The sequence below is a fragment of the Mytilus edulis genome, chromosome 2 (assembly GCF_963676685.1).
Source record: "Mytilus edulis chromosome 2, xbMytEdul2.2, whole genome shotgun sequence".
NCBI classification, from domain to species: Eukaryota; Metazoa; Mollusca; class Bivalvia; order Mytilida; family Mytilidae; genus Mytilus; species Mytilus edulis.
Window position 1 is genome coordinate 107,273,826 of NC_092345.1, and position 21,039 is coordinate 107,294,864.

General features: G+C 34.7%; 1 protein-coding gene across 1 annotated transcript; it reads right to left on the bottom strand.

Moving 5' to 3' along the window:
* Positions 1 to 12,027: 12,027 nt before the first annotated feature.
* LOC139513881 (spidroin-1-like) lies at positions 12,028 to 17,081 on the bottom strand. The gene is made up of 4 exons (XM_071302814.1): positions 17,045 to 17,081; positions 16,455 to 16,532; positions 14,922 to 15,041; positions 12,028 to 13,912 (listed from the first exon to the last, which is right to left on the bottom strand). Exons 2-4 carry the CDS (start codon positions 16,507 to 16,509, stop codon positions 12,186 to 12,188), a joined length of 1,902 nt encoding a protein of 633 aa, XP_071158915.1. The 5' UTR covers positions 16,510 to 16,532; positions 17,045 to 17,081; the 3' UTR covers positions 12,028 to 12,185.
* Between the last annotated feature and the right edge of the window lie 3,958 nt (positions 17,082 to 21,039).

Consider the following 21,039-nt stretch of genomic DNA (forward strand, 5'->3'; position numbering starts at 1 on the left):
ATACAGACCCCGCATAGTCAGCTATAAAAGAGGGACGAAAGATACCAGATGGAGAGTCCCCGAAATGCTGTGTGGCAGACAGTGTTATTAATTAATTATTAGCTCCCTAGGTAAAACTCCAAATTTCATATTTAATGTATTTCATTGTTAAATAATTTACATGAAGCTTAATAAGTATATATTTGTTAATTGCAAAGCTTTTGCTATTTGAATCCATTGGTTAAAGATATTTATTTATGTTGTAAAGTTTAATATTTGCATCGTCGCAAAATCTTTGGTCACCTTCTTTGGTTTCCTTCTGTGAGAAACTTATATATTTTATAGATCCCATTAAAATTCATTCAATTACCGACATATCGTGGAAGGGCTACGGTATAAACTTCAATTTATTGGGAGAATTATATATGGAACTATACGTGGACTGACAATCAGTCCTACCAAGGCAAGCTAAGCTTTCCACATCTCAATCAATAAACGCAAACTACATGGCTTCTTGTAATAAGGGTGAATTGAAGTATTGATTGCTCCATTTCTACTTTCAAACTTTGGGCACGATGTTCCTACAACACCACGTTACACTTAAAATGCGGCGTCGAAGAGGGTTTTTGACTTCGATTAATTTTTGCAAGTTTAATTCGGTTTTTTATATGTTGGTTGATTCTGGTTCTGTTCGTTTTGTGATGTCATTTTATCATAAGTTACCTCAAATTGTGGAAATCGATTTAATAATGTTTACCCTTAAAGTTATTTCAACTAAAAATGCAGAACTGTCGCAAGTAATGTAGGAAGGAAAGATGAGACGGAAGTACATGTATACGGTTTTCAATAAAAAAAATTTTTTTTAGATGTACAAAAAGGATGTTTAACTTTCAAGGTGCATATCATCTGTCATTGTAAAATTTCTATATCTTAATTCAACAATACAAATATATCTGACACTGCAAGTAAATCGAACATTTTTACCCTTGGTTAAATTTGAATAGAATTGTATTTTCCCTGGCACACAAGTTGTCGAAATACACCCCTTCAATTACTTGAACCTTGGCCTAAGAATTATTTCCCAAGTCATCTATAGTGTTCAACTTCTGATATACATTTTAAAATATAGTAATCTACTCCTGGATCGTCCGCGAAAACGGCTAATATAATCCCGGGTTTTTATTAATTCGATGAAACAGTTTTCGTCGCTCTTTGGGATTCGTCTTTCAATTACCTCCATTTCATGCACAAGTTTCATGACGAAAAGTTCCGGCTTCGCTAGTACAGGAATTACTTTCATCACGACAGTAATAACATGAATAGCAGGACAAATCGCGAAGTAAAACATTCCGTGAACTGGTATTAAGTCTTTTAATATTGGTGATTGCACCTTACTGAAGTGACGACTTTAAATGGTCTATTTCGGAGTACTTCCGCAACATAAATTTCAATTCGCATTTTACATTTAGAGGACTGTCTTGGTGTCTCCAATTTGTCTTTGCAAAAGTTGGACGAAGTTCATGTGATTTTTTCCCCATTTCCCCATTCCATTAAATAAATCGTTAAAAGCTATAAACAATTAATAAATATTGCAAAATTTAATCTGTGTCGAACCTATGTCCCGGGCGGAGTCTATAGCAACATGCACTATTCTTTTTTTCGGCAGCAATCATCAACCTCTTTTTCCAAATTTCATAACACGATCATGAACATTTAATTGAAACTTTAGCACATGTAACGTCGGAAATTAGCGTCTTTCGGATTTTAGACGTTTTCAGACGTTTGGACAAATTGGCTATCGTTTTGTTATGTGTGGAATCATTTTATTCCTTGAAGACCCAAATATGTAGTTAATAAGAAAAGTATCTTGGCATTTTTTACTCTTCGTGTATCTAACTATTGTTTTGATCAATTATAAAAAATACGCGTTAACTGCTTTGAAAAATGAAATATCAATTTGGACAAAATGGCTACCGTTTGAAAAACGACTGAGAAGAGAAGATTTTATTGAATCAGCAATATTTGAACTCACGAACAATGAGGCATGTATTTGTACTTTTGTTAGATATTATTATTGTCATACTCTTTTTATTCATTTTCTGCTATATCTACTTATAAAATTCACTTTCAGTCGTTGAGTTAACGAAATACGTCGTTGGATATTTTTCTTATTCCAGCTTAATATGCAGCCACCGAGTCAAATGAAATTTGGCAAAATAACGGCTTTAACGCCACAAAGAACCGACACATGTCGCTGTTCCTGCCAAGAATAAAAAAGATCAGAGAATAAGAAATAGGATCACTTTACATAAGAGTTAAAACAGTTTTTCACAAATATAACGTTGGACATCCGTTTTTTGTCGAGCCTGCAACTTTTGTTGCAGAAAGCTCGACATAGGGATAGTGATCCGGCGGCGGCGGTTTTGGTCTTTTTATCTAATACTGTATGCTATAGGTCAACTATATTTGGTGTATGGAAATATTTTATGATCTTTATGTCAGTCGCGCAGGTTTTATTTGACAGTGACCTCATTTTCACGGTTCATTGTACAGTGTTAACTTTTTGTGATCTGGTCTATTTTTCTTAAACTATAAGTAATGTGTCAACTATATATGTTGTATAGAAGCATTGTTAGCTGTACATGTCTGCCTGGCATGGTTCATCTGACCTTGACCTCATTTTCAAGGTTCATTGGTCTTTGTTTAGTTATCTTGGTTAATGTTAAGTTTATGAGACAGTTGTAATAAAACTAAGCTTTATACTTAGGACTATCAACATAATATCAATGATTAGTATAGAAGGCGAGACATTTCAGCGTATGCACTCTTGTTTCACATAGCTTTGTAATTTCAATCCTAAAATAAACTGGGTATTACTTAATATATACTAGTCAACAAAAGAAACGATACACGACTTTGAAATAAAATTTATCAAAAAGTATTAAATATAAAACAAAATGAGATATACTATTTTAAAAAGCTTTCATTTGCAATGTATGCACATGTGATAATGAAAATCAAAACTTTTCGGAAAGTATCTAAATTCCGTGTAAACGAGCATAGGGTGCAAATTAGTTTTGCGGAAAGTTGAATAAAAAATCGACAGATAATTTTCTAAGTACTAAATAAAATTTCAAGTTTGGGTAAAAATATTCAATATGCTAATCAAGTTATGTTCATGTTGTAATTAATGGGTTGAAATATTGTTTTTTTTCAAATTTTTGGGAAAAAAGTGTTTTTTGAAATCTCAAAAAATGCAAAAAAATGTTTTTTTTATTTTCGTCTCAAATCAATGCTTTAGATATGAAAACAACTCACAGTAAATTTGGAACCTTTCAGATTAATTTTAAGATTTTTACCGCTTTTTGAATATCACTTTACACATACTGTCTATGGTAAATCAGTTGATAATGTATACATTTTAACGATTTCTCGTGGGGCCGAACTTTGCTTAACAAATAAACAAAGAAACTGTATGATTTTTAAAAACAAATTGATGGCAAACATTGTCTTTACTTTTAAATGAGAGGTTGGCATCATTAATTGGAACTTCTGTTTTTAAAATTGTCGTTTTATGTAAATTTTGTAAAAAAAAAATAAAAAAATCGCGAAAATCGTCACGAAAGCAAAAAAATATTTTTTTTAAACGGATTTATATTTCCATAATGATTAAGTATTACTACCTTCAATATTGGTCCAATGAACGGAAAATTTTATCTTTAATTTGAAAAAAAGTCTTGTATCGTTTCTTTTGTTGACTAGTTTATGATCAAGAGCTGTAAAAACATAATTTAAAACATATATTGATTTTGTTTTAATATTGGTTCGTGTTTTCTAACATTTTTTTTTTGTTTTGCGGATGAAATTTCGAAGATTCTGTTTTAAACCGTTTGAAAGTAGAAATAGAGCAATCACTACTTCAGTTCACCCTTATTACAAGAAGCCATGTAGTTGGCGCTTATTATAAGGAGGTGAACAGCTTGGCTTGCCTAGGTAGGACTGAAACAAAAAGATTATATCGACCTTAACAGGCTATATGGCCCTTCCACGATCGGTACTTTGCTTAACTTCATTGGGATCTCTAAAATATATAAGTTTCTTACAGAAGGTACCCAAAGAAGGTACCAGAGATTTTGCGACGATGCAAATATTAAACTTTACAATATAAATAAATATCTGTAACCAATGAATTCAAATAGCAAAAGCTATGAAATTAACAAATATATACTTATTAAGCTTCATGTCAATTATTTAACAATGAAATACATTACATATGAAATTTGGAGTTTTACCAAGGGAGCTAATAATTAATTAATAGCACTGTCTGCCACACAGCATTTCGGGGACTCTCCCTCTGGTATCTTTCGTCCCTCTTTTATAGCTGACTATGCGGGGGCTTTTCTAATTATTGGGGGCATTATGATGACCTATAGTTGTTAATTTCTGTGTCATTTAGTCTCTTGGCAATCATAATACATATTCTTTTAAATATATAGCGATGTCGTTATTACGACATGTTATATCGAAATTACGACATAGCGATGTCGTTTTAACGACATGTAATGTCGAAATTACGACATAGCGATGTCGTAATAACGACATGTTATGTCGAAATTACGACATGCTATGTCGTAATTACGACATTTTTTTTTTTAATGGCCCTTATCGGCTTCCGTAGTGAGGAGCTATTTCAGCTCCACAGTTAAAAGAATGCGGAGCAATGATATCTCCGCTGGTCTATTTGAGACCCAGTACAAAATATTTCTATAACACGTCTATCCTTTAAATTTTGCCATGTCATTAGAGACTTTCCGATTTGATTTTCCTCTGAGTTCAGTATTTGTGTGATTTTACTTTTAACAAGTTCATTTATAAGGTATAATTCCTCCATAAGAATGGCAGTTTTCTATAAAATATATAGTAAGTTGTAAAAACGTCTTTAAATCATCACAATATACATGTAATTTTATTTATGTCTTCCCTTTGATATTCCGTTCTTACACAGTACTATAGTTCTTTTTACGTCATCCTGTATTCTAGCAAAGGGAGATTATTCCAGAACATCTCTGTTACACACTAAATGCCTCTGATATGTATAATTGTGATATTAAGTCTGGGACAACGCGATTTATCTATTACTTTTTATTTATTTAAACTAGTTAAGTAAATTCGAGTACTCCTATTTCGTAGCTATGTCACGTGACGGTCTATTGTTTAATGTTAGTTATTTCTATGTCTCTTTACGGCTTTTTAGTTAAGCCCGTTAACTTGTAACTGGTTTGTACAATTAATTGTTCTTATGTTGTGATGTAATACCATTAGATTAGGATAAGGTTTAGTGCTGACAAACATGCTTAATCCAGCCACATTTTATAAGTAAAATGGGTCAGAAATATACATGAGTTCAGTAAGCTACGAAATGATACTTATGTGGTCAAGTCCAGTGACGTAGTTCACCACGATTGTCAGGTTTTGAGATCACAAGAACAGTTTAAATACACATTCTGCAAAAGCAGTTTAATATCCGCAGTGCACTTAGGTTTTTCGAACAAAGAAACAAAAAAACATTCCATCAGAAACACCTACTCATAGCAAAAACAAAATCGGTGGACCCCAGCACCAACAGGAACAAACTACATTCTAGAAAACCCACGAATCATTGAAGTTCATGAAACTAAATCAAGAAAATGCAACCATTCGTTCTGAATAATCAAGTCTACTCTCTAGGACTGTTTGGCAAATACAAAGCACTGAATGGTCAGTATTGTGTCAAATGGTAGTTTGAGGAACATTGCCAGGACAATTAAGCATACCAGTAGTTTATTTGCTAGTGATTGACATACATCCGAGTGACCTCACTTGCAAACTTCAACACTGCATTTCACCCCTAAGGAAGCAAGATGACACAATGTAGACCCTTTTGTTACATCGATTAGCATTTATACTGGAAAGAAGTTAATATTATCCTGAATAAAGCAGAAAGTAATATCTTAAAATAAATCCAAAACGTTTTCAGAATTTCATACTGAAATGAGTTTTCTAAGATATAGCGGAGACATTATTAAAAGCTCCGGTCTCTCAGAAGTTTTTTTTAAACTGTTTATGCGCCTACTGCTTTTTGTCAAAAGGTAAGTGGTAACGCAAATTCCCCTAGCTGATCTTAATTATTTCCGTACTCAAATAACTTTGACTCTACTCATTACAACTGAAATATATGACAGAACTGACACCTACGATCCTTCCTGGTATTTTTTTGCATTCTTGTCCTTCGTATTCGCTAATGTTCTTTGTCTATATTACGTTTTGCTTTTATTTGTTGACATATTTCTTTTTTTTATACGAATTAAGATTATTACACAATGTTAATGTAGACTGCTGTACTTCTATTTTTGACGTTTTGACCTATTATGTCTGTTTGTTTTTCTACACACATCATTGTCAATATAATGGTATTGCGACTGCCATGCAACTGAGAGGTTTAACTAGCTATAAAATCAGATTTAACAAGTCAGGAATATGACAGTTGTTTTCCATTCGTTTGATTTGTATAATGTTTTGAGCTTTTGGTTTTACCACTTTATTGTTGTCTTTCCGCTTTGAATTTCCCTCGGAGTTCTGTATTTTAGCCATTTGCCTTTTCTCAATCTTTAGATGGTTTACCTAGGCAGGGATATGACAGTTGTTATCCATTCGTTTGATGTGTTTGATGTTTTGAGCTTTTGATTTTGCCATTTTATTAGGGACTTTCAGCTTTGAATTTCAATCGGAGTTCGGTATTATTGTCATTTACTTTTTTCTTAACCAAATTTAGATGACAAAGAAAACTTTCCACAACAGATATAAATCATATCAAAATAACTGCCAGTAAAAAACTAAATTTCACGATCTAAAATCGAGCATTGGTAGAAGTTTTTTAATGTATCCAATAAGATTATATGCCGATCAAACCATTGAATGAAAAACCAACTATAAGGTGGATCACATCATAACGTTTAGAAAATATTTGGAAAATTGTCGCAATGCTTCCCTTTGGTTCCAGTATATGGATAGGGTTTAACTTCTTCTAAAAATTATCACCGCTGAAAGACAGGGAACTGTTAGTTACATTTAAAATTTATTCAGTAGATGCTTATCTAGAGGCTTCAGGGAACAATTGTTATGCAAAATTCGTTCACATTTATTTGCAACAAATGTCAAATCTGCCTGCATAGCATCATGCCATAGACTGTTTATTCACTCAGGCCTAGGACATCATGTGATCAGACAAACAGATCGTTTCTGGACCGGTTTGTATACTGATCTGGTAATTGAACAAGCCGTGATGCGAAGTTAAAAGACCACTAATGGTATGACCAAGGGGCGTGGTTAGAGTCAATCACAAAGACTCAGTGACTCAATGCCACAATATTCAGAAGGATTGAAACTTCGCAGAAGCTTACTGATGTGCTTATTATACAAGAGCATAAATAAATTTGGGAAAGTAGAATACAGGACAAAGAAGGATGTTCAATTTTGAATTCGTTTTTTGGGAAAAGATTTGTTTTTAGTTAGGTATAAGATAACAGTATATATATAACTGTTAATTTTACTGATGAAAAGATAAACGAAGGCAAATGGGAAATACATTTAGAGGCATCTGGAAAATCAGAATGCAGTATTGATGTTTTTGTTTTCAAGAAGAACAAACAGGTGCTAATTAGCTTAAATTTAGCCTGTAAAGATAAACGGAAGAAAATAGCGAAGAAGAGACTGTTGACCCAAGCTGTTATTAAACGCATTACTGCTGCGGTGAACGAATTTTTCCTTTTTTTTTTGAAAATCTTGAAAACTTTAAAGCTTGAAATTTAGATTTTTTTTCAATTTAGAAATTTTGAGTATTCAAGCTACATGATTTGAACTATCAGGACTAATGCGACAAGCTCAAAGGACATAAGCTGATGTCTTATGGAACATTGGTAACTGTGATGTTAGTTATCAAAGGTACTATGCATATAATTTAGTACGCCAGACATGCGTTTCGTCTACATAAGACTCATCAGTGACAACTTGACTCTGAACTTTATTGTGATTTGATGATTACATTGATTCAACGCATTCCATGAAATAAAGGAATGACTTTTTAGAGATCTAGTATGTACATTATAAAAAACGTCGATATGACCATGAAGTTATCGTTTTTGACCGTTACACATCAGGCTTTAACACAAAGGACCATATACAAATGTGCCAGTCAATATGAGTAGAAGGTGCTTAAATCATTTTCAAAACAACGACCCCTTTAAGTATTAAAACAGAAATTTTATTACAATGAAAATATACTAAATTTCATAAATAAGCTAACTGATGGCTTAGTAAAGAATTACTTTCAAACTGAACTTTCAAATACTGATGCTAATGTTCTTATAGCAAAGACGGGTGCCAAACAATTACTATCAAATCATACTGTTGTCATTTGAGAAGAAATATTCTAGACCTTCTCGTATTTCACTGCAAACTTAATTCGTAGGGACTATTGTACAGATTTGATAAAAGAAATCAAAAACATGGTTCGATCAAATTTTGGGATATACAAAAAAGAAATAAGCTACGAATGAGACTTCCGTTAATACACTCATTGCCATGGTATGACTCTATCTCAAAACTTTATGAAAAACTTCCGTATTTAAAACAATTAAGAATTTCGTAAATTAGCATTACCATTTCTTAGCAACTGTTACAGTGACTTGACTGTAAGTGTTGCTATCCACCAATTGCAACTTATTCAAAATTCTGACCAAATTGCAATTTGTTTTATAAAATCAAATTGTTCAACTGGTCAGAAATTTGAACTAACTGCTGTAGAAAATCACAGTCAAGTAGTGAAAGTGCAAGGTGATAAAATAAAACATACTTACAATCCTATAAGACTTTAACTCCACTTTAATGATGTTGTGACAAAATCAGTTTATCAGTTTGTATAGGTATATTATAGTCATTTCCATGCTGAAGGAACTGTTATTATTTTGAATTGCTATAAAAATGTCCAAACTAAGCTTTCATATAGTTTTTCTTTCTAAAAGTATTCTATATTCATAAGAATATGTTGTGTCATGTGTACTATTGTTTTTCTGTTTGTCTTTTTCATTTTTAGCCATGGCGTTGTCAGTTTGTTTTAGATTTATGAGTTTGACTGTCCCTTTGGTATCTTTCGTCCCTCTTTTAAACTATTTACCGGATTTGTTATCAAATAAGCAACACGACGGGTGCCACATGTGGAGCAGGATCTGCTTACACTTCCGGAGCACCTGAGATTACTCCTAGTTTTTGTTGGGGTTCGTGTTATTTATTCTTTAGTTTTCTATGTTGTATCGTGTGTGCTATTGTTTGTTTTGTGTGTCTTTTTCATTTTTAGCCATGTCGTTGTCAGTTTATTTTAGATTTATGAGTTTGACTGTCCCTTTGGTATCTTTCGTCCTTCATTTAAAAATGAAATAAGATGTCTTATAAAGAATACAAGATATCTTGAAGGATTTATTGAACTTTATAAGATATCTTGAAATAAAAACGGCTTGTCATTAGTATAGAATCATGATCAGTTGAATAGTTCAAGTCTCATGGCAAGACTGGTTCACAAGAGGGTGTATTCTTTTGGACTGGGAACAGTAGAATCCTGAAATTGAGTTTATGTCCTGCAGTTGATACGATATTCCACATTGCGTTTCCTATCATGATTTCCTTGATAGACGGAATCTGCTTATCATGCCTATGAATAAGCTATTTAACAAAGGGTTACCAGTGCTAAAGTAGACGTCATCACTTTTAAAGTTTTACGACATTATCACGGCTTGGTTGACGTTGTGGAATATCCGTCATTAGACGACTACAGATATATCCCAATAGTTGTTTTCCCAATTTTCCTCGATTGTGTCAGCATCAAATGAGACTTATTACCACATTTGTACTTATACATTGACAACATGACGTGTGCTACTAGTGAAGCAGGCTACCAATAAGAGCACCTGTCCCAGTTTTTGATTATGTTTCGGTTGCTCAGCCTATAGTTTAATTGTAGTGATTTGTGGACTATTATTGACGGTCTAACATTCTTTCGATACCTATGTTTTGAAGATCATGTTTTCTCTCATAGTTTATAGAGTATTAACACTTACTCCATTGGATGGTTACTGACAGACAGTTAAGTTTTATAGAAATGATTCATTTAATCATTGTTATTGGTTTTCAACTAGCTTTCAGCATGTGCGAGTTCTCCTATCTGGACTTTATCTGTGGTGTTTTTTTTGTATTTTTATTTGGTGCTTTATATCAAACCTATTTAATTTATTTTTATAGATAGTTTTAATGCTGTGATATTATATTCTTGCCCCAGAACCGGGGTATGATCGAGCGCCCATTTTCTAAGTTTTTTCTAAGTTGTCTGTTTGTCGTCCTTCCTTTTTTTTGCCATAGGTTGTCAGGTTTTCTTCGACCTATTAGTTTTGAATGTCCCTTTGATATCTTCCAACTCTTGTATAAAAATAGGGATAAGGTACGCTTGCCAATTCGCGTTTCAGAATCTAATGCATCCTGGGTAATATTTTCAAACGCGTACACCAAAACGTTATGATTGGTTAATAACGTACTAAACAATAGAAATTCAACCAATGACGTAACGTAATTTACATTTTGGTGTACGAACAATGAGATTACCCATAACCCTTTAGATTCCGAAAAGGCGCATTGGCGAGGATGTAAGCTATTAAAGGTCACCGTACGACCATCCACAAAATGAAGAAGTTCATATTGTCTTGCATATATAGCTATAAAACCTCCCAACTGCACCAACATGGTCCCATGTGAAACAATTCGAAAGCGGAAACTAAACGATTTCAGATTAAAGACATTAAGATAACCACTGAATCAAAGGCTCATAATTCGTTTGATGTGTTTGTGCTTTTGATTTTGATAAGGGACGTTCCGATTTGAATTTTCGTCGGAGTTCAGTATTTTTGTGCTTTACTTTTTTTTTTAACTCAACAGATTTTCTATATTGGGATTTGAGCCATTGAACGATTTCCAATAAATTTGTTTATTTAATTACCAAAAAGTATGAGGATCAATACATCAAACGTGAACCATTCACACTTGTAAGTTTATCAGATACCACATGTCTCATACTAGATAAATATAGATTCATACATCAGTGGATTACAGGATTTATCCAATCGAGAAAGTTGAGTAAAAAAAATTATACAATGTTAGAGACATCTGTTCTCTGAGACTCAAGTACAAACCAGTAAACAGCCTGTTATAGTTGAGAGTAATTAATATCCGTGCACGATGTATTGTGACAGGTAGATGGTATACGTTGCAGCTGTTTTTCTCGGCCGTGAAGGATGATAAGTTTACTTATTATGCAGTCACGTCAATGTGTTTTCTTGTCATAAAACATCATGTACTGTGTTACAACCATAAACAAAGCCGACGAAGAAAGGCGTAATTCCATTGGCTATCTATTCTGATATAGGTAATTTTGCCGAGTGGTCTTGAGCTCTAGACTATAGTTCGGCGACATATTATGATGTCACAGAATCATGGGTGTAAATGCCGACGAGGGGAGATAAAAACGCAGATCCAATAATGTTGTGCTAAAATAAATACTTGAATGGTTTTACACTAGTAATTTTGGGGCCCTTTATAGCTTTTTGTTTCGGTGTGAGCCAAGGCTCCGTGTTGAAGGCCGTACATTGACCTATAATGGTTTACTTTTATAAATTGTTATTTGGATGGAGAGTTGTCTCATTGGCACTCACACCACCATCTTCCTTTATCTATATCTACAATTAAATCCTGGCTTTAGTTATGTATTAACTTTGATTATCCACTTTGTGAAGTCATAGCTTGAAGTTGTCAAACATTGAAATATAGTCGTTCTTTTTATGCTATGTATTTGACCTTCACAAAACGACGACCAGCTGTTCCATCAAAACAGTTACTAACCATTCTATAGATATGTGATGTGTGCATGAAATCAATATAATTCTTAGCCGGGTGAATTTAAAAACAAAAACGTTTAAGAAACACACACGATTTAATAACAACTAGGACAACGCAGCAGCTTAACATATATACATGATAACAATTATCACCAGTGTCTCAACAATAAAAAAGATGATCTCTCAAAATGGATTTAAATGTGCCCAAAATGTCTCAATATATTTATGATTTGTCTAATTATAATTTTCTTTTTTACATTCATCATCATCCTCGTTATTTGTACAATCTTTTCCATTGCTTCCGCTTCCTCCACTGCCTCCGCTTCCACCACTACCGCCACCTCCTGATCCACCACCTCCTGATCCACCGCCACCACTTCCTCCGCCACCGCCTCCGGATCCACCTCCTACACCGGCACTAGCGCTAGCAATTGCTACTGCAGCGGCATTTCTTAAGTCGTCATTACCAGAGGTCAACATCCATGCAAGTCCTTGGTTTCCACCAGCCAAAGCTAATGCGTAAGCAGATGCAACAGCTTCTGCGTCTGCTCCTGCCATTGCAGCAGCAGCGGCGGCAGCGGCAGCTGAAGCTGCTCCACCATCATTTCCTCCTGCAGAAGCGGCGGCAGCAGCGGCTGCTGCTGCTGCAGATCCACCATTTCCACCCCATCCACCACCACCTGCAGCTGCAGCTGCAGCGGCGGCAGCGGCTGCTGCGGAACCACCAGCTCCACCCCATCCACCACCTCCTGCAGCGGCTGCGGCAGCGGCGGCAGCAGCTGCTGCGGATCCACCAGCTCCATTCCATCCACCATATCCACCATTATTTGCAGCGGCAGCGGCGGCGGCGGCAGCTGCTGCTGCTGCTGCACCAGAACCTGCACCATAACCACCAAGGAATTTTCCACCATATCCACCTCCACCTCCGGATGAAGCAGCGGCTGCAGCGGCTGCAGCAGCAGAACTACCACCACGTCCACCTTTTCGTCCACCTCCAGCTCCAGCTCCAGCGGCTGCAGCGGCTGCAGCTGCGGCAGAACCTCCAGAACCACCTAGCCAATTCCTCCATCCAGCACCTCCACCTCCGCCTGAAGCGGCTGCTGCGGCTGCAGCGGCTGCTGCGGCTGCTCCTCCAGCTCCTGATCCAGCTCCAGCACCAGCTCCAGCTCCAGCTCCTGCTCCTGCTCCTGCTCCAGCACCAGCACTTGCACTTGCACCTGCCAATGCACTGACCAATTGTGATCCAAGATTTACTAATACTGAGAGAAGTCCTTTGAGATCATCATCATCATCACCTTCGTCACTACTATCACTGCTTCCACCACTACTATCTGAGCCATCACTTCCGTTACTGTCTGATGAGCCACTGCTATCGGAACTATCATCACTGCTGTCAGAACTGTCTGAACTGTCTGAACTTTCGGAACTTTCTGAACTCACATCTACTTCAACTGCAGCTTCGGCATCAGCACCAGCTCCAGCACCTGCACCTGCAGCGGCAGCAGCGCCTGCACCAGCTCCAGATCCTGCACCAGCTCCAGCTCCTGCACCAGCAGCAGCGGCAGCACCAGCTCCAGCTCCAGCTCCAGCACCCCATGACCATCCCCAGCCACCTTCATCACTTGAATCACTTGAATCGCTACTACCACCACCGCCTCCTCCACCACCACCACGGCCGCCTCTACCACCGCCTCTACCTCCAAGGCCGCCTAAACCTCCAAGACCGCCTAAACCTCCAAGTCCGCCTAAACCAAGAAGGCCTCCAGCACCAGCTCCTGCACCGGCACCAGCACCAGCACCGGCACCAGCACCGGCACCACCGGCACCGGCAGCAGCAGCAGCAGAGGCACTAGCACTGGCGCCAGCACCACCTCCCAGCAACCATCCGAGTCCGTAACTGTCCTCTCCGAATAAATAATCATAATAGTCTTCCCAGTAATCTTCTGCATCCTCGTTAGCAGCTGAAATGTAAATGGTAAGAATGAAATCACCACCATAAAAGTATCAAAGATGTCATAGCCGGAAGATATAACAGATTGATTGGTTCAGATAGAGCAGAAAAAGATGAAGTCATCATGTCCGGAAAATAGGACAGATTAATTGGTTGTTGGTTGAGACAGAACAGAAAAGTCAGAAATCATTACTGCATCAGAGTGAGACAAATAAACAGGTAGCAGTCATTAAATAATAAATAATTCATTTATTATTGCTATTTCTTGTGAACTTGAAAAATTGATTTGAAAATTAGGCGTTGTAGTGATTGTCCAGTTAACACAAACAAAAAACAACGACTTCTAATTGTGAACAAATATGAAAATAAGGATTTTGACATACAGTTGTACATATAGTTCACTACCCACCAGAGACGAAAGAACGAGAATCTAATCTACTAGTATATCTATATTGCATTATACGGTTTTCAACCATAAGAAAAATCCCTTTCATTTATGGTAGCAAGACAAACTGTGAATTGATTTAAAAGAGAAAAACGACGGCCAGAAAACTGCAACAGAACAAGATAAAAACTATATGACATATAGACATGAACGATAACCACTACAAAAATTTGATTGGGGATAAATATGTTTGTGCGCGCTCTACTCTACATTATTCTAAAACTGTAGGTGAACAGCAAAACGAATAAAAAAAGATATGTGAAAAAGGGTCTAGCTCATCAGATCGGCACTAAGCAACAATGAAAACCAAATAAAGATAAACACAAAATAGAAAAAAGAAGGAAAAAAAACTGTACTTATCTAACTACAAAACAGAGCTGCCAAATTATCCTTTAACATACAGAAATAACTAAACCCTCAATAGAGAAACAGAAATAAACAAATTCAAATGCCTCATGAAAGGGTCAGATAAAATTTCTCCAAGAATAATGAATACATTAAAAAAAATATTAATGAATTTCACTTCAAAAATATATACAAATATGTTGGCTGGAATATATATAGATATACTCACAACAACAACAACGTCCTTTGTTCCATACAAGTCCTACATTACACGAAAATGTTTGCCATCCTACTCCATTTACGAGCGAAAGAAATTGTCCAGGGTTACTTGCTGGTTTGAATGCACATCCTACAAAGAAATATACATGAAGTCACTGAAATGTTTATACAATAAAATGTTACAATTTGTTTAAACGGCGTAAGGCTCCGTGTTCAAGACCGTGCCTGGAACTATAATGATTTACTTTGATAAATTGTGACTTGGATGGAGAGTTGTCACATTGGCACTCATACCACAACTTTCTATATCTATAAAATATAGTTCAGAATAAACTGTTGACAGAGATACAAATCGCGGTTTTATGTAATATTGAAAGTCTAATGCAAATGTTGATATTAAAATAGCAGAATTTAAAGATGTAAACTATGTAAATCATTAAAAGCCAATGTACCATGACTGAGGGGCGGAGTAAAATAATTTCCATGGAAATAAGATGTTCACGTACTCATACATCTGCATACCAAGTATCTTTGACCTACCACTAGTGGTTCCCCATACATAAATATAAACTAAGCAAAAGTGTCAATGTCAATAAACCATTATTTATGTGACGAGACCAAATCATCTTTTATGACTCTCCACTATAAATAACTCTTTTTTTTCAAAAGAATAGTCCCAAGTTCTTCCCAGCATTAAGTATAGTGCAATAGAATTAACCTTAATGAACTTTATTGAACAATTTAAATTTTCGTCAATTTCTCAACTGTAGAATGCATTATGTTGACTAAAACACTAATCTTTTGGTCAATTTCTCAACTGTAGAATGCATTATGTTGACTAAAACACTGTTCTCAATACCTTTAGGCATACGAACAAAATTTATGGAAGTTTATTGTTTAGTAGAAGAAGAAGGAATCTGTAGCCTTCCAAATTTTCAGTGTTACTCATTCCTTATGTAGTTAACCAATTTTATTTCAACAGATTTTGTAATCTAACTTATAAGTTTATTAATAGGCAAAACTGACTGAACGGAAAAGGAATAGACCATATAAAAAAGAAGATGTGGTATGATTGCCAATGAGACAACTATCCACAAAAGACCAAAATGACACAGACATTAACAACTATAGGTCACCGTACGGCCACCGACAATGTAAAACAATTCAAACGAGAAAACGGCCTTATTTATGTAAAAACAAAAATGAACGAAAAACAAATATGTAACACATAAACAAACGACAACCACTGAATTACAGGCTCCTGACTTGGGACAGGCACATATATAAATAATGTGGCGGGGTTAAACATGTTAACGGGATCCCAACCCTCCCATACCCTGGGTCAGGGGTATAACAGTACAACCTAAGAACGAACAATAAAAATCAGTTGAAAAAGGCTTTCTATAAAAAAATAAGTAGATCTGGTACGATTCCAAACGCCTGACTACGGATTTCCCCGATGGGTTTACAGGAAAGGCGTACCTAACGTGCGTACCCGAACGGTGTTTTAATAAAAGGTGTTATATATATCAAAAGTACTCACCAGCGAAAGTTTGTGTTACGAAGCAGAGAAGGGCAACTAAAATAAGCTGCCTCATTTTGAATAAACCCAGGTGGTGCTCTGAAATGAAAAAATATTGTTTCCAGTACAAGAAAAAAATTCAAACAGAAAACTAAAAAAAAAACAAAAAAAAAACAACATTAAGTATGAGCACTTGACGTTTAAATACTTATGATTTAAATCTCAAATTACATTTAGAACTTTATAAATACACAAAGCTTAAACTATATTTTTTTTCAATCCAAAAATAAAAAAATTGATAATGATATATACGGAACATTAATAACGATTATGTTAAAGATAAATATGAAACATTAATAACGATACTCTGGTGAATTCCATTTTATGGATTGATTTTTCTTGTTATTCATTTATCATGAAAATTACTGAAGTTGATTTTAATTATTTGTTTTTTGATATTTTTCATCGATTTGAAAAAAAAATCAAGTTCACAGCAATATACTACACATAAACAATTGATTGGAATGATACAATTAAGGAAAAGTTTTTGGTTATACATTCAAATGAAATATAAAGATATAAAATAGTTCTATAGAATTGGATTGCCTTACTTACTGTGTGATAATATGGAGAGCACACCCGCTGTTTAAGTTTCGTAATGATATGAAAAAACCGATTGCGTCTTTATATATGGGTTCATCAGTATTCCACACGTATAATGCCCTCTGTTGGTAGAATGAATTAAGCTAATATTGCATTCTAAATGTAAATAGGCGTTGTACAATGAAATCCTTTGACAGATACCTTGTTTGTTAAGTGTCAGCATTCTGACCGACATGAGCCGTCATCGTGCTCACGATCGTTGTTAAGTATGTATTAAACACATGCTTTTATGATTATTTACTTCATTTATCTTTTTTAATTACAAAATTAAATTACCAACATTTTCATGATGGTTCTAACTTATGATTTTATAATAACGAACTTCATTCAAATCTAATCTTTAAAAGTCATATCACTTCAATCTGACATTTCAGAGATAATTTGTAATAGAAAGCACAATTCTATCACTCATCGAGGATTGAGACGGGACGTAAAAAATACAATTACTTAATAAAGTTAAATCGCGATTCCAATTCTGTTCATAGCGCCCTACGTTATTAGAAAATAAATAATCATTCATCAGAAAATAATTGCTACAATATAAAAAGAGATGAAAACGACAAATCCTTAGGATTGAATATTATGATTGAAGATAACAATGTTACTTTAATTACATAAAGTCCAAATATATCACTCCAGAATTTTATGACAAACTTGGTGAAGAGTAACAGAGAGGTTTGGTAATCAGACAATCAAAATCAGACTTATTCAAAAGTTAAATAAAAATTATAGATATAAATAAACTATATAATCTAATGATCCCTACAGAGAGTTATATTGGGAAAGTAAAGGGTGTACTTGGAGTTAACAAAACCTTATAAAACACTTGAGACTGGACTTTATTTTTGTTTCACAAAGCTTTTACCAAAATATTCATGAAATAAAGATGCAGAATATTTAAAGATCAAATTAATGGCATATCATTTATAACTGAAATTTGATAACTTCAGTATTGGGAGGGGTATGTCCCAAGTTAACAATTTTCCTTTTGTATGAGGTTACAAGTCAAACTAAAGAACATTATGGTGGTCTTGTATATAGCAGAGAAAACCAAAATTTGGTAGATTCTAGTGATATCGGATTCACAATTAGTGATCAGTTATTTTTAAAACCCGTATCACTTGAAATAAGGGGAAACAGCAGGATTGACTGCTGCAATTAAAGGAATGAAAAATGAGAAAAGCCAGTCATCTTTTTATATGTTTTTTTTCTGTGTGCTACAATTTTAGGAAAACTTCTTCCAAAAAAAACCCCGAAAATAGTAAAGGTTTGCTTTTAAAGACTCAGACCTTTTGATATTATAATATGCTGACGACTCCCCATTTGTTTAAGATGGTTTACCTATCTTAAAAGAGGTGCATCTATTAGTGTTTTAGAATTATAGGCTAAATGGTCGGGTCTCACGATGAATTAAGAAAAGAAACCCGAAGGTAATTTAACAAGGTTTAAGAAAATGAGATAGAGCAAGATACAATGTATGTCAATTGGGGTGCCAACAGATTTACGCTACTGAGTATTAAATATGACCATTAAATATTCGGTTGATTAACAAGATATATAAACACTTAATTGTGGACCCAAACGTAAAGAGATTGAGAGAACAATATATAGTTTGTCATTAATATATAGCTTATTTCTAACATTATCAATTCTTAGGTTACTTTACCAATTCATTATAAATTTATTTCCTTAATTTTGGATGGTAAACCTGTCAAAATTAAAATAAAAGAGAAACAATTTCTCAAACATAAACTGGTTAGAACGAATTATTACATAAACTTGTAATTATTGTAAATAACTAATTTGTACTGAAAAAAACCCAGAATCATATGAACTGTTCTATGTAGGCCCAAGAAGTTAAGTTAAGTTTTAATGGCTTGGACAGAACTCCAAACTAAAGTAGCTGTCAAGAACGAATATTTGGAACCTGTTGTTCAGGGGTTGTCGTTTGTTGAAGTGGTTAATAAATGTTTCTTGATTTTCGTTTTTTATATAGATTAGACTGTTGGTTTTTTCTGTTTGAATTTGACACTTTTAGTGCCTTTATGGCTTGCTGATCGGAGTGAACCAATGCTCCGTTTTGAAGGCCATATTTTAACCTGTAATGGTTTACTTTTTAGATATTGTGACTTGGATGGAGAGTTGTCTCATCGGCAGTCATTCCACATTTTCTTATATCTATTTAATGAATTTAAAAAAAGAGGGACGAAAGATATCAAAGGGACAGTCAAACTCATAAATCGAAAATAAACTGACAACGCCATGGCTAAAAATGAAAAAGACAAACAGACAAACAATAGTAAACATGACACAACATAAAAAAGAATAAGCAAAACGAACCCCACCAAAAACTAGGGGTGATCTCAGGTGCTCCGGAAAAGGAAGCAGATCCTGCTCAACACGTGGCACCCGTCGTGTTGCTTATGTTATGACAAATCCGGTAAATAGTCTTATTCGGTAGGTCACTTTCATGAAAGGGAAGGGGATTGTAGTTACGACGTTAGGAACATATCCGATATCATTTGTGAAACGGTTATTCCATAACGGTCAACCAACTCGTGATGGCGTCCGTGAAATTTACGAAGGGATGATTTCAACTTTTTTTTTGACTATTTTGAACTCTTGGTTTAATAGCTTCCTTGTGAGCAGCAACCCTCTATCAAGAAAATCATGATAGAAAATGCAAGCACGGGAATATCGTATCAATTGGGAGATGTATACCCCGTTTGCAGGTGCTGCTGGAATGTTGCTACCTAGAAATGGGAAGTTCACAATTGGAAAGCTGAAATCATCTCTTTTGTCGTAAAGTTTTGTTTTCAACCGACCCTCATTTTCAATTTCTAGATAAAAGTCAAGATATTAGGCCGACTTAACTGTATCTGAAATATCCTTTATCTCTAGTTCGATGGAATAGATGCGTTCCACATAGTCACCAAATTTTGAATTATTTAGTGAAAGTACATCATCGATATAGCTGAAAGTAGAGTTTGTTTAACTCGAGGCTCTATATAGAGCATGTGTTGCTCATCTACATATTCAATATTGGCCACATTTAAGTAAAATATCATTATTAAGGGGGAATAACGAAGAGTTAACTGATAAATTAAGTCGTGTTAGCATATTTGTAGATCTTATTCAGCTGATGATTTTTCCTGTTTAAAGTTTTTATTTATCTTCTAGTTTTCAAGATAATATGCAAAAAAGGCAAAATAATTTGAAAAAATTAACATACATACACTATGAGTTGACGGAAGATTTTGGCCGTTATGTCTTATTTGTGGATCATGTCTAGCTGAACATTTGTTCTATTAAAGTTTCTATCTATCTATAACAGTTTCCAAGATAACAGACAGTCATTAAAAAATTGTTATTAAAGGGCAATAACTTCAATAATGAAACGAATAACAATGAAACGAATAACAATGTAGGTCATTTGATTTAGTATTGCTGATAACTTTTGTTATTTAAAGTTTTATCTATCGAATATAATTTTAAGATATGAGGCCAAAACGCAAACCATTTGTAAAATTATAGAACAATCCCCCTAATAAGGCGTCGAAATAATATTAAGCCATGTGGACTAATTTTAGATCTTTTTTGCTGATCATGTTTGCTTTATCAAAGTTTCTATCTGTTTATTTCTGATTGTCGAGATAATGGGCAATTTTTTTAAAAATTGGAAAAATTCATTATCTAAGGGCAGTAACTCCTACAATAATTCGTCTAACAGTTTTGACATAAATGATCAATAGATAACCATAAACATTTAACATTCTGAACAATTTTCCTCTGTCAGATTTTCACTATTCATATCGGATTTAAAATTGATAGGCAAAGCTTGAATTTTAACACTTTGTTTAATTTAAGCCATGTCGGCCATCTTGGAAGACAAGCGGGGTCATCGGACACAGTTTTAAATCTAGATACTGCAATGATGATTTAA

Coding starts and splice junctions, on each gene's coding strand:
- LOC139513881 (XM_071302814.1), bottom strand. CDS start 16,509: ATGAGGCAGCTTATTTTAGTTGCCCTTCTCTGCTTCGTAACACAAACT. Junction 15,042..16,454: donor CGTAACACAAACTTTCGCTG/GTGAGTACTTTT, acceptor ATTTCTTTGTAG/GATGTGCATTCAAACCAGCA. Junction 13,913..14,921: donor CAAAGGACGTTGTTGTTGTT/GTGAGTATATCT, acceptor TTTACATTTCAG/CTGCTAACGAGGATGCAGAA.